We start from the raw sequence: 20,311 nt of genomic DNA on the forward strand, positions 1-20,311 counted from the left end.
CCGTGATCCTAATCATAAGCAAACAAATGAGTAGTGTCGATCTTGTGGGGACTGTTATGTCAGCAAAGTGTCTCTGCCGTGTCAAACCCCCGCGTGAACTTTAAATTTGAAATCCAGCGGAATCCCGAAACCTCTCTCTCTCTCTCTCTCTCTCTCTCTCTCTCTCTCTCTCTCTCTCTCTCTCTCTCTCTCTCTCTCTCTCTCTCTCTCTCTCTCCCCCTTCCACGTTATTCCTGTCAGAGACGTCTCCACTCTCCACTAGCTCCGCTTCTTCTACCGCCACATTCAACCCTCTCCGTTTTTTGTTCTCTAGGGTTTCCTTCTTTAACCTCTCCTCATTGATCCTCTCTTCCTCCTCCTGCCATGGCTGCTGCCTCTCGCCGAGGCAGCTCCCGGGTCCGCATTGCGGAAGCCAACGAGAACGACGAGCTCAGAGACGTTATCGATCCGATCCCCTTCCCTCATCCGAGATCCCCTCTAATTTCCATCCCAGATCCCGCTCAGAACCCTAGGGGAGTTTGTTTGACCCCCAAAGCGTCGCATACTACACCGGCGAGGGCAGCTTCTAGATTTCATGCCGGGAATGGGGTTAGGGAGAGGAGTTGTTTGAAGGGGATTGGTGAAGCAAAATCTTTGGTGCCGGTTGAGGTTCCGTATTTTGAGCTCAAGGAGGATCCATCTTTTTGGGAGGATCATAATGTGCAGGTCAGATTTAGTGTTTATTCTTAGTTTTACGTTGGAAAGGTGATTTTTTTTTCTTCTTTTGTTGCAATTCCTCTTCATTTTGGGCATCGCTAAGAGTACACCCGATTGGAATTTATCGTAATGTCCGCGACCATGGATAGAACTGTAATTTGTTCGTTTTCAGCTTTTACATTACATGATATTGTGATGACAAAATTACACATTATAAGATATAATGCAAGTTCTTTTAATGTTTTTATTAGTTACTTGTTACTCTCTCCAAATCCCTATGGGTGGATGGGAGGGATCCCTTCTTGAATGGGGATTGTCGTGGCTGGGATAATTTCTTCATTTATTGTTTCAACAATCTCTTAGATGCTATTCTTCTGAATTCACTATCCTCACTTCTATTCCCAAACTTTGGTTCTCATCTTATAAAGCTTCCTCAGCCCAAATTTTATATTTGTGTTAGTCCGTTTTTTTTTTTTTAAATTATCTTTATTGCATTTTATAAGCATCTGGTCACTATGACATCTATATTCATATTATGTCATGGATGATTCATACAGGTGTTGATACGAATTCGTCCAATTAATGTTTCTGAGAGTACTCTGCATGGCTACAACAGATGTTTGACTCAAGAAAATTCACAGACCTTAACATGGACAGGGCATCCTGAAAGTAGGTTTACATTTGACAACATTGCTTGTGAGACAATGTCGCAGGTTTGTCGCCATATAGTGTAGAACTACTCGTCCTGTTTAATTTGCCGTGGTTCAAAATCAAAGGCATTCTTACTTTTCCATTTTTTGAGCAGGAGAAACTATTTAGAGTTGTTGGTCTACCAATGGTGGAGAGCTGCATGTCTGGCTATAATGGCTGCATGTTTGCATATGGTCAGGTGGGCTGTTGCAACATGTGTAGCTTCTTTCAAATTGATCAGGGAACAGGGACATGATTTCTTTTCTTTCTAACTTGTAGACTGGTAGTGGAAAGACATATACAATGATGGGAGAGCTTCGTGACTTGGATAATACTCCTAGCAATGATCGTGGGATGACACCTCGTATTTTTGAATATCTGTTTACAAGGATAAGGGAGGTATGGTACTGAAGTATACTTAACCTTAGTGGCCATATTATTCTTACTGACTGATTCTTCATTTGATGTAAGGAAGAGGAGTGTCGAAGCAATGAGCAATTGAGGTATAATTGTAAATGCTCCTTTCTTGAGATCTACAATGAACAGATTACAGATCTACTTGAACCATCATCAACTAACCTTCAGGTAATATACTGGTGATTTGAGACTCTCTTTAGCATTTCATGCAAGATTATGTATTATAGAGGATTCCTTCCTGTAGCTAAGAGAAGACATGAAGAAAGGTGTGTATGTTGAAAACCTAAGTGAGCATGATGTTTCATCTGTCAAAGATGTTGTTGAACTTCTGTTACAGGTAATATAATCATGCGTTGTCAATTTGTGGCACTTCCAAAGGCTCTTTCTGATACTTAGGTACATCTCTTGCTTGCTGTGTACTGCAGGGTGCTGCTAACAGGAAAATGGCAGCAACCAACATGAACAGTGAGAGTAGTCGCTCCCATAGTGTCTTTACCTGTGTTATTGAGAGCCGATGGGAAACTGATTCCATGACACATCTCCGTTATGGAAGATTGAATTTAGTGGATCTTGCTGGTTCAGAGAGGTGATGCTAAATGCTAAGAAATATAGCTATTCTTCATATTCTTTTATCCGTTACTAATACCAAATTTATCCTCTTAACTAGGCAGAAAAGCTCTGGTGCAGAAGGAGAGCGCTTGAAAGAAGCAGCAAACATCAATAGATCCTTATCAACATTAGGGTAATCCTGTTTCCTACTATGAAAGTAATAAATCTAATTGTTGTAGATAATAGACACATATTTCTCCACTTGTTTGAGTCAATAACCTATTTCAAATTTCTTCTTCTAGAATGGTACCAACCTGATCCTCTTTTGGGTCCACCTGTGTTAACCCTTAAAAAATTTTGAACTTTTGTTCCATCTTAGTGGTTTATATTTTTGTTACTAACCATATTTGAACCGATCCGTTTGTATGATGATTCTGAGATTTTGATGAGTAGTAACTTAGAATGAAGTCAATTAGAAATTTGGATGGAAAGTTATGGTTAAAATAGTAGAGCAAGGTCAGAACGGGGTAGAACAGTAAATATCCGATGTTGTGGCGGTTGTCGGAGAGTGGCGAATTGCCAAGAGTGGTGAGACGGTTGTAAAATAGGGTGGTTGTTGGTGAAGGACGGTTGCTAGAATTTGGAAGATCAGAATGCTTGTATGGTTATGATCTACTCTTATAAAAATAAATGTGATCTAACGACTACGGTAAAAAATAAAGACGAAAATAATACTTTGGCTAAACTATTCATTCAATGATAATTATCAACATGTGTCCATTACTATTTATAGGAGTAAAAATCCTAGCTAATCGGATCCACATGTTGATTATTCGATTTATTTGAAATTCAATACGATAAGATAAAGCTAATTAATTAACTTGAGTTAATTCAACTCGACTCAACCGACTTAACTAACCTAACGGATCGTAAAAACTTTAAATAGGGCAATGTCATCCAAGGATACTGTAAAATGTTGCTTATGTTAAGTAATAATTTTCCCGCCATTCTTTCAAATATTAATGTTTGTAGATGGAGTGATTTACAGGAAATATTGATATTCATGAGAATCTGATTAGCTGTCTCATTCTAATTAAATTTCTGATACAACTTTTATGGTATGCATATCTATTCAGTTACCATGTAGGTATGAGGACATATTTATATAATATTAGCATGACTTTTTTGTAACAGTGTGCATTATTCATTTATTTATTTATTGAGTTTGGCATTAGGGTCTACCTCTAAATGCATCAAAGCTTGTAAGAATTTTTTTTTCATCTTCCAGATTAGTGATCATGACTCTAGTTGATGTAGCAAATGGCAAAAACCGTCACGTGCCCTATAGAGATTCAAGGCTCACATTCCTCCTTCAGGTCAGAGCATACTAGAAACTGACAACAATTTCTCTCCTGGTCCCACCATTCCCTTAATTACCATGGTTATCATGACTCATATCAATTTTTTTTTTTTTGCTTTGCAGGATTCTCTAGGAGGGAATTCTAAAACTACAATTGTAGCCAACATCAGCCCATCTATTTGGTACGTATTCTTTCTTCCAATTTTTCAGCTTTCATTCTAGTATCTAGTTTCATTATGAATAACATATCTAATATGTACAACTGATAGCGAGTTGCACCTTGCAGCTCTTCAAATGAGACTCTAAGCACTCTAAAGTTTGCTCAGCGTGCCAAGCTCATTCAAAATAATGTACTGGATCAGAGGAATTTGCTTGTTGCTTTTGACAGATTAAAGGAAAATTTTGCATTTCTTCTAATTCCATTTCTTTCTTTTTCTAGGCAAAAGTGAATGAAGATGCTTCAGGAGATGTTATGGCATTACAGCGGCAAGTACAAGAGTTAAAGGTCAGATATTTATATGTTTGCCTAAGTTCTTTAGAGATGATTACTTGATGCCAACTTTGTTAGCTGTCTATTGACTCTATTCTACAGGATCAACTCAGTTTCCTTAAGAAGCACCAAAACACTTCTAGATCTGTATGTCATCCATCTTCCAGTTTTCAGCCAGTCAGTTCTGGTGATCTTTATAATGAACACAATTCTTTCCAAGGAGGGAACAATGATGCTTTCAGTGATTTAAGTGTTCTGCAACAGAAGGTATGTGCATGTAGCACATGCTTCTACAGTTCTATCAATTACCTCTAGGCAATTATTTATTATAAAAAAACTTTAAGCAACTACAAATTGTTTTAAAATCAGGTTAACAACCTGGAAGTTGCTTTAGCTGGTAGTTTTAGGAGAGAGAAAATGACCGAAGCTGAATTCCGGATGCTAGAGGCTGAAATGAGGCACATGAATCACCTGGTAAATATACTTTTGCGTCATGATGTTGTTCATATATTGGAGAATTTCCACATGGAAATGTTGAAATAATTTGGTGGCATATGCATATTACAAGTATATAAGTTCTCATATTCTTCTACTTAGAGCTCTATATTTACTCTAAAAGTATTTTGACTGATGTTCACAACTTTACAATTTTTTGCAGATGCACCTGATGGAAGATGATGCTCAACGGACTAGAGAAATGCTTAAACTCCGTGATGAAAAAATCAGAAGATTGGAGTTACTTGCAGATGACCTGGTGTCTTCTGATGGCTATCTCATGGAAGAAAATATTGCATTGTCCAAAGAAATTCAGTTACTACGAGAACAAATTGATAGGAATCCTAATATGAGTCAATTTGCATTGGAAAATATGAGGCTGGTTGACCAGCTTAGGGTGTAAGCTCTAAATCTTACTAAGTTATAATCATTAGTTTGTTCTTCCTAATTCCTTTAGCTGAAAAAACCATTAGTTAGCTTAAGCAAGTGGATCTCTTGTTGATCTGTCTGTTTTGTATCCAGGCTTCAACACTACTGTGAGCAAGGAGAACGTGAGACATTGTTAGGAGAGATCTCAAACCTGCGTAACCATGTTAGTTTTTTTCCCTTCAATATACATTCTCATGTTGACTTTTTAGCTTACCTCTCTAATGTTCTCTTTTTAACCGCATATAGCTCCTGCACATTCTTGAAAGGAAATATGAAACACCTAATAGGCCAGGGACTCAGGTATGTGTAATGTGTGTATGAATATTTTGGAATTTGTTACGTTGACACATGAAATTGTTTGAGAAATTATGTTTCAGTCATGTACCTGCAAGCATGCAATATTTGTAGTACAAAATTCAAATTCAAGTGAAAGGATCACCAAATCTCACTAATTTCTTTTCTTTATTTTCTTAGAAAGACATGAAATATCATCCCTGAGATGTAGAATAAAGAAAATACTATAATCCTTTTACTAAACTCATCTACTAATTGTAAGCTTCGTAATGTATTATCATGTCTAACTTTTAAATTTTCGGGTAATATTTTGGACCTTGGTGGCTCAAACTATTGACATGCCTAGTCAATTTTTTTAGTGAACTAGACAAAAGGTAGTTACATAATATACATTATTGAACAAATAAGGGAAGATTAAAAGGTACAGATAGACTCGATTTCTATCATTCTATCGTAGTTCTTCCATTGTCAAATTGTATGGCCATTGAGAATCTTGCTAGCAAGCTTCAATGAATTCATGTCAGTTGTCATTTGATCATCCGATCAGATTTTAAGTACCTCAAGTACGTACTTCAAAGATTTGCTTGACTTTGTACTTTGTAGTTCATTTACATTGTGTTGTCATTAGCACTTCTTTGTTTTCAAGTGAAACAAGGTTTAGATTCTAGTGGAAATATGTATGAAACTTTTGAGCCAACAAGATGCTTCAAGAAGATAAAATTGACGTAGAAGATCTTTAGAAATTTTCCTGATTTCTGGCACAGCTTCGGAAAGCCTGCTATTCATTCCTTAGCTTAATGATCGTTATTTTGGTTGAAATCAATTTGGTCTTCAATTTTGCCTCATGATCTTTGGGACATTATTTAACTCAATTCCAACTTCTTTTTTTGAGTAATTTCTTACAATGTAATATTCAGGATGATGAAAAGATAATGGAGTTGGATATATGCAGGAGGCAACAACCTGCATGCCTAGAAAGTAATATTGTAGTCATTAGGTAAATTAATTCCTGCCTTCTTATGATCTTAATATGGTTTCACATTTTCGAGCTAATCAGATTAACAAGTGATTTATGTTTCCTTGCATGTTAGAGTTTTGTGAAAACTGAAAAGAGGAAAATAGTCCGGTTGACTATATAATTAACATTATTTAATGGATGTGTTTCTTTCTATATTAATAGTGAATTTAGAAAAAACCTAGTTTTCTTACCGAATAGCACATGAATGATCTAAGAATGCTTCTTTAACATCTTAATCTTGTTAGCTAATGAAAATTTTAGACTCTGATTGACTACGTGGTTTAGAACTGTGCCATAGTGACAGGCTCCAATATATTTTTTTCTATAGAATGTAGCTATCGAACAACCTATGTTTAGCCAGTTGACATTATGGCTCTCTTTTGGTATTTTCATACATAAAAATGTACAATTGTATTATGCTGACTGTGTCTTATTGCACAAGGCTTTAACAGATACAAGATTAAGACTCTTGGAGGCAAGATGTTTATGGCCTTACCAAGTGAGGGTGTTTGCTTTCCATGACAAACTTGCAATACAAGGCTGCACTATCCCCTTCTGTGTTGTTAGAAACTTAGAATATGAATGACAGAAACCATCTTTCTTTAACAGCTTAAGCTCTTATAAAGTAGTTTGTGAGTTATCAACAATATCTGAGCAAAAGGTTTTGAGTCCAAACTACACTAAGCCTACCTTGTCAAGTTAAAAGATCTCCATCCATTTCAGTAAAGTCAATTTCTTAGGTCTATCATGATTCATAAATGTTTCAAGCCTGGGAGTAAAGTGGTGTATGAGTATATAAAAAATAAAAACCACTATAATCTAACAATTTAGGCTTTTAGAGTAGTTGCAAGTTATTATGTGTGTGTGCGCATGTCTGCACGCATTGCATGCATGCGTGCATAAATGTGCATATATGCGCAAGGTTCTTTTAAATTCTCTCATTAATAAAAAAATGATATGTTATTCTGCATATTTAAACAACATAATTATTTCAATTTCTTAAAGGTACAATATACATTGCTAGTTTGTTATCTAACGACTTGAACTTTTGGGTCACTTGATTATCTAATATTGTATCACAGCCAATTTTCTAGATGTCATAAATTCAAGTCTTCTCTAGCCCCATTTAATTCTTATTTTCTATTATCTATTCTTGTGCGGTGCAGAAGGTCATGCAATGTTTAGGGGCTGCATGTGGGGTGACGTTTTAGTTTTGCAATATACATTGTTTTTCATTATTTAATGGCAATTGAACTAGTCCTCATAATAGCTTAGTCTCTAGTTCAGCCTTTCCTAGTCTTTTCTGGTTCATAATTATCCAGTTAAATAAGGGCTTGGACATATAATGCATGTTAACCTTTTAGCAGTAAATTTAGTTTGCTAATTCAGTAATTCTTATGTGTTAAGACTTCTTTGATGATTATTTATATGAGCTTTTCATACCTGAAATTCACAAAATTGCTTTTAGAGCTTGTACACTGCATCATCAGTTGCTTAGGCACTAGTAATGTATTCACGTTGCTAGCCTTTCACTCATGTCAAGTACTGACTAAAATTATCTGGTATGCAGACTTGCTGGTTATTTTTCAAGTTGATGGAATTTTATCTCTGCAGCATATATATATTGTTGTGAAAAGCTAAACAGTATTAAGTATAATAAGTTGATAACTAGGATGCATATTTTGTCAAGAGAAGCAGAAGGTGTTATCAGGAGCCTATACCATGATGTTCATCATGTCATCCTCGGTACATCAAAATCAAATGACAAATTTGACTTCTATCCTTATTTCCATGCATCTAATATTCAGATGGAACATTTCAAATAACATAAAATCTTGTTCCTTTTCTTGTCATGATTGTCACTATCCTGTAAAAATAAGCACATACAAACTGCTTTTGTTTCAGATGACAACCAAAAGTTCAGGGTCAGACTGTAATGACACAATGGGAATATTCCTGTGTTTTTGGCTGCAAATATTCGTTCTATAATGTATATTTTTCAAAGCAGCTTTCCAAGTACTGCTTGAGTAATTCTAGAAATGCTAAGTAGGTTATTTTCTGGCGAAAAGGTGAGCTGGTTGGCAAATAGGCGAGGCTCCATGAATGCTCCTGATGCCATAGAGCTTAGTTTTTGTTTCACTCCCATAAACCTTTAGAAGCATATTAATCTAATGCAACTTTTTGATCTCATTCACATCTTTATCATTATCAAATAATGCCTACTGTTTTGACTTTTTGATAATTGTGAAGTCGTACTAGGGTAGTTTTGTGCTGAGTGATTTAGCATATATCAGATACCTAATGTTGGAATAACTCTTCGGGATAAACTTCAGCTTGAAGTAATATGTGATACTTCATTTTCTCTCTACAGAAACAATAACTTGCATCCCCAACTTAAACAGTATCAAGAGTACGGACAAGAAAATTGTTCTGTAAGAATTATTCCAGCTAAGATTTCTTGTTCAGAATTATTTTTCAATGCCTGGATCTCTTAGCTTGCAATTGCTTTCCTCATAGGGTGGAGACACCTGTAGCGATAATCACATGATGCAAGATAAAGATCAACAGTATACTGTACGGGTATTCACTTGCTTCCTTCTTTGCAAAAGTTTTTGTCCATAATCCATGGGCAACAATCTTAACCAAGTCAGACCAATCTCATACTTTTTATTGATTGACAAATTTGAACATTCATAGGGGGAGCCATCACTGATCAAAAGAGATTTCGCAGATGGGACAGCACTATGTGGTGGTGATGACAGGGTTCAAGATGTGAACCCTTATCGGGTGAGAGGGAATTTTTTACACTTGAAATTAGGTTCTGTTCAAAATGAGTTAATGGATGACAGAATCTTTATTAAAGCTATGATGAATCGCAACAGGTTAAATTACTCACAGAGCTAGAGAATGTAAAACAGGAGAACTGCAAGCACCTGAAATTCGTGATCAGAGAAATATGTGAGAGAGCAGATCTTGAAAGACAGCAAGAACATGATATACAATCTTTTAGTTATGGTACTTCATTCAAGGCTAGTGATCTAAACAACGATCAAGTACCAGAAAGTGGTGATACTATAAAATATGATTTGGCTGCAAGACTGGAAAAGTTGCATAAAGACCTTGAAGATGACAAAATTTTGAATAACCAACCAAAGGATGATGATGCATTGACCATTGTCCATATGTCAACAGCAGAAAGCTCTGTGCTCCTAAGTACCACAAATCAGGAACTTTATAATCAATTGCTTATTCTAAGTCAAGAAAATGCAAAGCTTAGGGATCTTGTTGCTGCCAGAGATGTAGAAATTACTTCACTTTCGGAGGAATGGGAGAACGCAATTGTTGATTTAACAAGCTTCCTCATTGATGGTGGAAAATCACTCGAAAATGCATCTGAGTATATTGAGAATGTTGTCAATTTATTTCCCCAGAGAAACTTGTGGGTTAATGAACATGTTGAGAGGGCTATAAAGGTTAACTTTGACAAGGATAAGATAATCTCAGATCTGCAAAATAAGCTAGATAATGCAGGTCAAATCGGGCAGGAATTGAAAGCAAAGCTGGATTCTTTGAGGGGAGCAGCTCTTGCTATTATGGAGAGTCAGCAGTTGGAGAATGATATAAGTTCCAAAGAGTTGTTTCATCTAAAGAAACAGCAACATGAGAAATTCTCGCAAATACAAGAACTGAAGAATGTCTTGAAATATGATGAAGATTTTGTCATAGAAACGGAAAAAAGTATTGATACTGGATCTATGGTGACCCAAAACTTGAATGATATGAATGCTGAAAAAGTATTGGATATGGAGAAAACAGAATTAGTGATAAATGAGCTTGACCCAAAATGTCAGGTAGGGACTGCCAAGGTATTTGATACTATTAAACTTGAAATTTCAGCAAATGTAGAAACTAGGTGAACAATTTCTCTTCACTTGAACCAGATAATTTATAAGTTCTAAGAAATGCTGAATAACCTGAGGATGCACTACATGTAAGAAAAGCTCAAGTGAAAATGAAATGTAGATGGTTTTCAGAGCACATACTAGAATATTTTAGCTATACCTTGAAACATAGTAACATAATGAGTATGACATCATTAAGATACTTCTTTGGTCTTTTGAAATTTGAACCTTTAAGATTATGCCTATTGAATAATTGTTATCATGTGTCACCCCCTCCTTGAGCACTTGAGCAGCATTAGTAATTATTAGATGCAACATCATACGATTTGGTGACCTAGTACCCTTTTCTTTAAATTTCTTCAATGTATTACAGCCTTTAATATTATGAGGTTAGTTTGACTAGGTCATAAAATATAACTAGCATCATTGAAGACTTATAAATTGATGCCGACTAGATTTGTCAATTGAAAGAAATAGTTCAATGGACTAAATAGGGTATCGATTCAATTGCTAAAGGTCTTAGAAACTCGTGTATTGATTCTTTTCACGCATGCATATCAAACAAGTCGATTTTCACAATCTGTTGCAAACATTAAGTAATTACAAGCAAGTAACTATAGAGTGATAACTGAGCAAATTCTTGTAATTACAAAATAACCGTTTGAAAAAATAATACGTATTGGCTGTATTGGTTGTATCCGTCATATCGATTGCTTATATCAGATTCAACTATTTTTAATTACGTAAAATAATTGTTATGGATCAAATCTAGAATGATTTGTTCGTAGGAAAATTATAAAATTTTAATAGGTGACAACATCACGAGTTAGTTTTTTTTTTTAGATTTGGAGTTCGGAGTAAGAAGTTATTGGCAAAAGGGCGAGGGAAGATCAAAATGGGGCTGAAACGGATTTATCCAATATTGCGGCGATCATTAAGTTGGCGGAGGACCAAGGGTGGTAGTTGAGTATGGTTGAGGAGGACAGCTCGAGAATCGTTGCTGCGGCTAGGAGGGTCTGTTGAGGTGGTTGGAGGTCCATTGTGACTAGAGAAGTATTGTGGCCGGTTGAGCTAGCTTTTCCTTTCCCTCACAGTTTGAGGTGTCTCGCTATGAGGGGCTAGTTCTGCTGTGGCCAACAACGCTGGTGGTGCAAGAGATGGTGTTGTGTCAAGAAGGCTGTTGGCAAGGCTTGGATTGCTTTTTCGAGCCTCTCGATGTTCTCCACGGTGGATCTAGCGGCCTCCTTCAATAAATCCTTTATGGAGTCCACAAACTCAAGTATCGCTCTCGCCTAAATAGATGGTTCATTGACGACGGTGGGCTGGTGATACCGAGGTAGCCTCCATAGGAAAGGAAATGAGTTCTTGGTCCTTTATGGTCGCAATTTTCTTTGCGTTAGTTTTGGATCACGTGTTTACTATCGGTCGAGGAGTGTTGACTTTGATACCATTTTTATGAACCAAATTTGGAATAACTTTCGTATAAAAAGTATGAGATATTAAGAGGATAGAGCATCACGAGTTAGGGTTCTTTTGGCTTTAGTTTAAGTGGATTTGAAAATCAGAGCAATAAGTGATGACCAAAGGGTGATGGAAGGTCAAAACGGGGCTGAAATAGATTATCAACGTTGCGGCGATTTTCAGAGTGGAGGTTAGCTGAGATGGTAGGATGGCTCGTGAGCGGAAGATGGTGGCTAAGGTTCGAAAGCTTGGAAGGGTTTTAAGGTTAAGGTCTACTCCTAAAAACTAAATACAATCTAACAACTATGATAATAGATAAAGGTAAAATAATAAATTGACTTAAACTAATATTTATTCCACACACCCTAATTAACTCATCACTTCTCCTATTTATAAGAGTAGAATTATAGCGGATCAGATCTAATTTGTCCAATTGGGCTTATACATGTGGATTATTTGCTTTAACTTAAATCTAAAAGCAATAAGTAAAATCAACTAACTAGACTCGACTGGATTGACTCGATCTACATGGTCGAATCATAACAATTACAAATGTAACTCGACTGGATTGACTCGATCTACATGGTCGAATCATAACAATTACAAATGTAATTTAAAAACGTAGGAAAATTTCTAAAAATTTAGAAAAAAATAAGAAAATAAAAATTAGTCACATATGGAGCCTAAAAATTAATCACTCAAACTATGATAAATATTGACTTAAATTTGATAAATTTTTATACTCATAAATTACTATTGCAAAACAATAGTGCATATTCATCACTATTGTTTTGTAGTATAAAGAAAGAGTTAAAGATTGGGTGTGAAAGAAAGAGGAGAAACAAGAAAAAAAATACTCATCCGATTTCACCAAAGCAGTAAGCAATCGGCGAGCATCACTAGATGGGCCACCGAATGAACTCGGTGAAGTATAAGGGGTGGAAGGAGTGTGTGTGAGGGATAAAGGGTAAAAACTAAAAACTTAAAAAAAAGGCTGCTGAAGACATCAATTACAAGTTAGATATATTTTAGAGTGGAACTAAATCTTTAAAAAAACTTTGTTTCGGTCAATATGACCAAGTTGGATTGGCCAAAATTGGCCAATTTCGGATACATCAATTACATGCTCAGCCTTGATGATTGAGTCTTACCATGCTAAGCATGAATTATTATGAGTCCGTTTGCTATTTTAAGGTTATTTTTTCCCCTAAACTTTACCAATCACTTTTATAGAGGTATGAGATCATTTTGGTAAATTTTGAGTCATTTTTTTTAAAAAGTTGGTTTATTCCTCACTGAGATGATTCAGTGTGAACTGCTATGAGTTTGTGCACTATTTCAAGATCATACTTTTTGTTCAAACTTTATCACTCATATTTATAGATGGGTCGAATCATTTTGGTAAATTTTGAGCCGGTTTTATTTTCCTCAAAAGAGTTCATATATAAATATATTATGTGCTGAATAATATTTATATTTGATTATTGCTTTATCTTTAATAAAATATGTCATTTAGAAAAATAATCTAAAAGATGAAATATTGTAATGTTAGTTTTAATAAATATATTAAAACCAATAATAAAAAATTGACGTGCTGAAAACCCAAAAATATTTTTAAATATCATAATTTTTTTATCAAAAACTATGTTAAAGGCATGCTGAGGACGTGCCATGCCACCTTTGGCATGGCATGGCACGTGCCTTCAGCACAACTATCGTTGTTTAAGTATAATAGAAATATTTACACCTAGTGTTTTGCTTGGATAATTGATATACACATATAATATTTATGCAAATATAACTAACATTCTTTTAAATTAATATTAGTGATTGAACACTTCATAATATATTAACATGATTGAATACTCCATAATATAATTGAACATATACTACATTTAACACATAATATTAATTAATATTAGTTTGATAATTAAAACTAAATCTAGTCTTAGAATAGTAGGAAAGATCAAATATTTTATGTGTTGGCACAAAAATAACACGAGAATGTTTTATTAAATACTGTCGATAATCGTTAATCATATTGATGACGATAACATTATTTGTTAGCACAAAAGTAACACTAGAGATGATTGATGATAATTCATTGAAATAGGAATTTTTAAAAAAAATGGTCTGCACATCGGCACGGGTCAGCACACACTCATGTTCGGACGTAGGTGCTAGGTGTCGTGCCGTCACCGGCACGGCCATCATTATACTTTACTGTTAACCATTCAACATACGCCTTTGAGAAATATGTCGGTTGATAATATTTAGGTTCAGAATATTTTCTGCAGCTTGTTTTGATATTAATCCAGATTATATCTTATAGAGAAGTGACAAACATCATTTCATATTTTAGAGCACATTTCTATAAGATCTGTTTCTTAAGAAAATGAATACACACACTTATATGGGTTAAAATGCAAACTTTACATGAAATCTTTGGAAAAGGTTTTAAATATTTAACACTCTTATAGCTAAGTAAGTTACTCCTCTCTCTCTCTCTCTCCACATTAGCGTTAGTTTCTCACAATCAAAGACACAAGTAATGACCACAAAAGTGTGAACTTTTGCATGAGTTTGGACAATTCTCTAGAACCAGACAACTTCTAAATTGCCGATCATTAGGAATTCTCTTTCCTGTAAACTATATTATAAAGTAAATTTGTTGAGAATATAAAAAAAAATCAACTAAAAAAAATGCTTTGGATTAAAGAAGACACAGATTACACACTGATGTGAATACCTTGTAATTTATTATTGAGTTCATTACTGAATAAACTAATCTTATACTCCAATTTTGTAATTTTAACAGACATTACAGCTTAAGCTTGATGATGTGTCACAGAATGTTGATGAGAAAGCAAACCAGGCCACAAGCTTGCTTCTGAAGTATGAGAAGTCTCAAGAAACCATGGAAGAGGCTGAACTTATTCTAACAGCATTAATGAAGGCCAATGAAGATGCAAAACACGAAAGGGATTCCTGGAAACAAGCAACCAAACAGTCACTGTCAGAAAAAACTGTTCTAATTGAAGAATTGCACCAATTTGATGCCTTCACTTCTTCTGCATTACAACAGTATAAGATACTGCAAAAACAGATGCACGCCCATTTAGCAGAGGTATCAGGAATAGCATGTTCAATTGAAGAATCTTTTCAACAGATACAGAAGATTACAATGGAGGGGCTGGATGCCATTTGTTCTGACATGTCTACTTTTGGGCAAGAGCTGATAAGTTATGTTGGAAATTTGAGATCAATTATAAATGTGATGTCTCACAAAAAGGAGAGGGATTTTAATTTTCATGTGGTGCATCAGTGTCAACTAGGAACCTTGCTCGAGCAAATCAATTATTTGAAAGTAAATCCTCCTTCACTTGAATGCAGGGAAGCAGAGTCCTGTTCAAAAAGCAGAAATCTGAAGTCTTGTACAAGAGTCCCAAATATTGATAAAACTGAGGAGGTTTTGGAGGAATCCCATACAGATCAAAGCATGCTCACTGTACCTCTTGTTAGGACAGATGATGCTGGTAATGGGAAAGTTAAATTACCATCTAAACCAATAAATTCACCAGAGAAATCTGTACAAATGATGAATGACATTATGGATCTTACAGATGATATACAACTATTAGAAGAGAAAATCTGTGGTCTTGCTGTTTTCTGTGATAACTTTGTTCAAGAATTGACCTCAAAGGACATTGTTTCTGTTGACAAACAAGTATCTAATATGGACTCTTTTCCAGCACAACAAAAGCAAACAAGTGAACCAGTGTCTTCAGATGATTCTAGTTCTGACATGTCTCAGGATATAGGAGCCGACAATAACTTTCTTCCAGATGATGTTGCTGGCTATTTTAAATGTGAGGATGAAGTCCATGATGAAAGAACCAAAGAGGCAACAAGTGATGTAGAAGGTATTCTCAAAGACATTCGACATCTTAGGTGCCAATGTACTTGGTTGATTACATCACCATTAGCAACAGAAGAAGTTGACAGATTGCTTGTTCATCAACATGACAATATGCAAAGCTCAGTCATCAAAGTCAACGCAATGCTTATGCATGGAGAAAAGATGGGGATGTTACAGAATTATCATCCAAAGACTGGAATTGGAAAACAATCATTACAAGGACTGAATAAGATAAGAAGCAATCTGCTCTTTGTAGCTGATACATTTAGTTCTATTCTACACTTTGACAATGAAAAAGAACTAAATGGCTCCTTGCTTAAAAAATTGCTCCGAGACATTTGCATCATTGAGAGGAAAGTGTGCACTCTTCAACAAAGATCCTCAAGCAATGGGAGGAACCAAGCTGAAATTGGAACAGATTATCTGTCATTAAGGAGAGAATTTGCTAGGAAAAATGAAATTGTTGAAGGATTATGCTTTGACCTTAGGTTATTGCAGGAGTCAAACTCTTATGCACAGGACATGAAAGATAAAAATGAGGAGATAACAGCTGCCCTGATCCAGGTTCAACGTGAGCTCACAATGAAAAATTCTGTAATTGACAATATCTTGGAGAAACAAAAAATGTTGGAAGCACAACTGGCTGACAATGAAGCTGCACTGTCCACTTCAAATTATGAACTGAGGCAGGCCCAAAATTTATGCTCCATGCTTTTGAAGGAAAACAGGGAGTTACATGTCTTGCTTGAAGATGGATATTCAAAGACTGCTCAAATAGAGGAATTGCTGGAAGAGAAGAATAAGGTTATAAATGGTTTAGAGAAGCAAATCCTTTTCATAAGAAATTCAGCGCAGGATAGCATTCGCTCATCTGTTGAAGAAGTAATGAGTGAACTTAGAAGAATCAGTAAGGAGAGGGATCATCTCCAAGAAGAGAAACTCGACATGAATGACAAGCTTGAACTGGCAATGTCTTTAGCTGACGAAAAAGAAGCCATTGCTGTTGAAGCTCGCCAGGTATGCAACTATGTATTTCTGTGACCATGTTCAGACCTCTGAGAGTTAAAACAAACATCGTCTAACTCAATTTGGATTCAATATTTCAGACTGCAGAGACAGCTAAAATCTATGCAGAGGAAAAAGAAGAAGAGGTTAAGATTCTTGAACGTTCCGTTGAAGAACTTGAGAACACCATTAATGCACTGGAGAGGAAGGTAAAATTTGTGAACTTCTGGTCAGCATGGCATTCCAGTGAATAAAAAATGGTTTTAAGATAGTTCATGTGAAATGTAAGTTGTTCAACTAATTAAATAAAGATTAGGAAAGAAAAATAATGTTTATTGGGTATTTAGTTAACACTTTGGTTTAAAAATTGTTCAAATTAGTTCTGCAGTGTTGTAGAAATGTCCTTGCATGTGCTGCATATTCATAGCACATGCTCATGCTAGCTTGTCGGGTGTGCACATCTCCTTGTACATATATTTAAAGTGTTAATTGTTGTTGCTCATTGTATGGAAAATCAGGTATATGAACTAAAAGAGGAGGTTGGAAGTTATCAATTAATACGAAAAGATTTAGAGCTAGAAGTTCAGGCTCTAAAGAAGAGGATTGCAATGGTAGAAAATGCTGGTGAAGTTTATGTTGCAGAGGATCTATGTGTGACAGGAGGAAAGCTTCAAATTCCGATGTAAGAAAGCATGCTTGCAACTTGATGGTTGCCTGTTTTATACAAATCATGAGCTCATAGGAATTTAATATGCAGGAAACTAGGTGATTTGATAATTGAACTTCATGAAGCAAGAAGATATATAGAAGATCTTGAAATGGAAACAAGATGTAAAGAGGAAGAGGTATATTCAAACCTTGCAGTTCCTACTTTTTCCCCAATCTTGTAAGTCCTAATTTGTCAAATAATCCCTCTCCTTTTCTGATGTCATGGTTGAAATAATTACTGAATTAAAGATCAAGGAATATAAAGATCATATCTCTGAGCTGCTCATGCATTCTGAAGCGCAATCGTCATTGTTCCGGGAAAAGGTACGGGATATGCTTCAGCATATATGTTACTATATTCTGTCACACATACCTGCTAATATTTTGCGTTGCTTTGTACAGTTCAAAGGATTAGAACATATGGTTTTTGAAGTGAAGGCTGATCCATCAACATCAAAGCCTGAGCTAGATGTAAACAAAATAGAAAAATCCATTGTGAGGACAAGGGGATCTAGCTCACCATTCCGATGTATATCAAGTATAGTTCAGCAAATGAACTTGGAGAAAGACCAGGAACTATCAAAAGCAATGCTCCGGATAGAAGAGCTAGAAGCAATAGCTGCTAATAGACAAAAAGAGGTAATGTTTTTTCATGCTACTAAATCTATAATTTGTGCTACATAATTTGGAGTCATGCTGATAGATTTACAGATTATACTCTTTTTTCTTCTGAAAAGATATAGGTTTGTCAGGGAAAAAAAATCACAATTTGTTGCTTCTCTTTCTTCTGCAACATTTATATCATGCCCTCCCTCAGTGATATTTGCTTATTTTCTCACACCTTGTGTTCCCACAAAATGATAATTTATAGATTTTTCAGATATGACATTAAGCAAAATCATTAGCAAGATTAGTTTTCCTAATGACTAATGGTACCAACGAGACAATCAAAAAAATGGAGACCCCGCTATCTTCTAATATCAAATTTTTAGGCATACCTTTTCAAAGTTTTCGAACTTCTTTTTCACCATAATCCAGAGTCAGAAACTTAATTTTATCCACCCACATTGCATTGCTCCATGTCTTTTAGCAGAAAATATGCTGACTTGCAACATTGGCTTCTCTTGTCCTTGCATCTCTGTCCCAATAAATTAATCATTAGTCTTTGAAAATTATATCCTAACTTTCTAAGTGATTTTAAGTAACTAGCCACTTCTAGATTTGTGTCCAAATCTATCCATTTAACTTATATTTTCCTCATATGATTTATTTCTTTTTGGGCAACTGTCAAGACTTCTGTGAGTTGAGTTGTGAGAAGTTTTGCTGGATAAAATCAGTTTTATTTTTTTTTCTTTGGTTGTTTACAGTGAAGCCTATTGTCATTCTTAATATTTCTTATCCTATGATGTGCCCAGGTATGCCTGCTAACTACAAGACTAGTAGCAGCAGATATCATGACACATGATGTGATTAGGGATCTACTGGGTGTCAAATTAGACATGACCAACTATGCTGTGAGTTATGCTCCTTTGCTCATTTAGTTGTTCAACAATCTGTCTCATCAATGAGGAAGTTGAATCTTTTGATATATCCAGAGTTTGCTAGACCAAGAACAGCTGCAAAATATATTAGCGAAGTCTCAGCAACAAGCAGAAGAATCGAAGGCTAAGGTACAACGCAATGAATTTCTGATACCTTGATAACGATCTCTTGTTTAACTATGCCAGTTTGCCAATCTAGGAAATGGAAATCCTAAATTTGAAGCAACAAATTGATCATCTCCTTCAGGAAAGGGACAGGTTTGTGTCCATTTTTTTTCTTTTTTCTTTTTTCTTTTTTGTGAAAGGTGATGTACCCTCTCATTTGCAATAGTATTTTACCACTTTGACTTTGCGACGCTTTATTTCTGCCTCCATACCTTTCAACCATAGGAAGAAAGTAGACCACAAAAAAGCCTAAAATATTATCTGAAGATACAGTTCACCACAGTGATAATACATATGCACGTTGAAGGAGGTGGTTCGCTCCTCTGTGCTTCCTTTTCCAACAGTTAAAGACTAACTCAGGGTTGTCTCTATTTGAAGCTTGGTTGAGGAAATAAATCAAAGGAAATCAGATATAATTTCTCGTCGGATGATTATTGAACAGCTTCAGCAGCGAGAACAGTTGCTAGCAGCGCAAAATGAAATGCTAAAGGTGCAATAGATAATATTTTGCAGATTCTATACCTGTCTTCTTATCACAGATGTGTAATTATCTCTCACGTCCTTGCAGATGGATAAAGTTAATCTTAGTCGAAAGATCGCAGAGTTGGATGAGAAATTGGAATTACTGTTTGGATTAAAAAGTATCAAAGACCATATACGTCAGACTGGGAGTACGGTATGTAACATTCAAACGTTCTATAATTGTGTAGCCTGTTTTCTCTTTTATCAGTTTCAGATTTTCGCAACAGGAGTGCACTTCACAAAATGTTGCTTGTGAGGAGTTCAGCAAGCGGCTAGCCCAATCAGATAAGCTTCTTTCTCATGCAAGACATGATCTTTCTCGCTATCGCAATTCTAACCATAAAAACCTGCTTGACTAACATGAATGGAGGGGAGCCGCACACCTATTCAAACGTTCCACTCTAGTTATTTATGACTCTAGCCTAGGAGAGGATTCTTTTTTTTTCTTTCTCTGGGTCGACAAGTTCTTTTAGATTCGACAAAATGAATCTCCATCTGTAACTTTTCACTTCTGTAAATTCAGTTTTTGTATGTCTGAATCGTAGTGAGCGCTTAGTATAATCGTCAGCATGTATATAATTAATTGACAAAACAGCAACATTTCATCAGCTAAGTGCTGTAAATATAAATTTTCCATTTCAGAGGGCTCA

At 35.6% G+C, this 20,311-nt stretch overlaps 1 protein-coding gene across 5 annotated transcripts; it reads left to right on the forward strand.

Annotated features, from left to right (window-relative positions):
* The first annotated feature begins 217 nt into the window (after positions 1 to 217).
* Positions 218 to 20,311, forward strand: LOC140776689 (kinesin-like protein KIN-12E). 5 transcript variants are annotated; one of them, XM_073120493.1, is made up of 34 exons: positions 218 to 705; positions 1,254 to 1,409; positions 1,502 to 1,585; positions 1,666 to 1,785; positions 1,858 to 1,971; positions 2,048 to 2,140; positions 2,229 to 2,389; positions 2,471 to 2,545; positions 3,641 to 3,728; positions 3,836 to 3,894; positions 3,999 to 4,062; positions 4,152 to 4,217; positions 4,305 to 4,469; positions 4,572 to 4,676; positions 4,861 to 5,096; positions 5,220 to 5,289; positions 5,373 to 5,426; positions 6,338 to 6,417; positions 8,810 to 8,870; positions 8,956 to 9,018; positions 9,136 to 9,225; positions 9,321 to 10,304; positions 14,620 to 16,737; positions 16,827 to 16,934; positions 17,244 to 17,407; positions 17,483 to 17,570; positions 17,683 to 17,757; positions 17,836 to 18,072; positions 18,849 to 18,947; positions 19,029 to 19,103; positions 19,174 to 19,232; positions 19,518 to 19,629; positions 19,708 to 19,815; positions 19,889 to 20,311. In XM_073120493.1, exons 1-34 carry the CDS (start codon positions 364 to 366, stop codon positions 20,018 to 20,020), a joined length of 6,705 nt encoding a protein of 2,234 aa, XP_072976594.1. In that variant the 5' UTR covers positions 218 to 363; the 3' UTR covers positions 20,021 to 20,311. The 5 variants fall into 5 exon arrangements, with proteins under 5 accessions (XP_072976594.1, XP_072976596.1, XP_072976597.1 ...); XM_073120495.1 differs by having other exon boundaries at positions 9,321 to 10,289; XM_073120496.1 differs by having other exon boundaries at positions 9,321 to 10,289; positions 14,653 to 16,737.

The sequence above is a fragment of the Typha angustifolia genome, chromosome 14, assembly GCF_048772165.1.
Source record: "Typha angustifolia cultivar Huaian chromosome 14, ASM4877216v1, whole genome shotgun sequence".
In the NCBI taxonomy this organism is placed as follows: Eukaryota; Viridiplantae; Streptophyta; class Magnoliopsida; order Poales; family Typhaceae; genus Typha; species Typha angustifolia.

Bases quoted from the DNA above. Each gene is read 5' to 3' on its own strand.
- LOC140776689 (XM_073120493.1), top strand. From the start codon at position 364: ATGGCTGCTGCCTCTCGCCGAGGCAGCTCCCGGGTCCGCATTGCGGAA. The intron at 5,097-5,219 runs GTAAGCTCTAAA...TTTTGTATCCAG, and splicing joins CTGGTTGACCAGCTTAGGGT to GCTTCAACACTACTGTGAGC. The intron at 8,871-8,955 runs GTAAGAATTATT...CTTTCCTCATAG, and splicing joins ACGGACAAGAAAATTGTTCT to GGTGGAGACACCTGTAGCGA.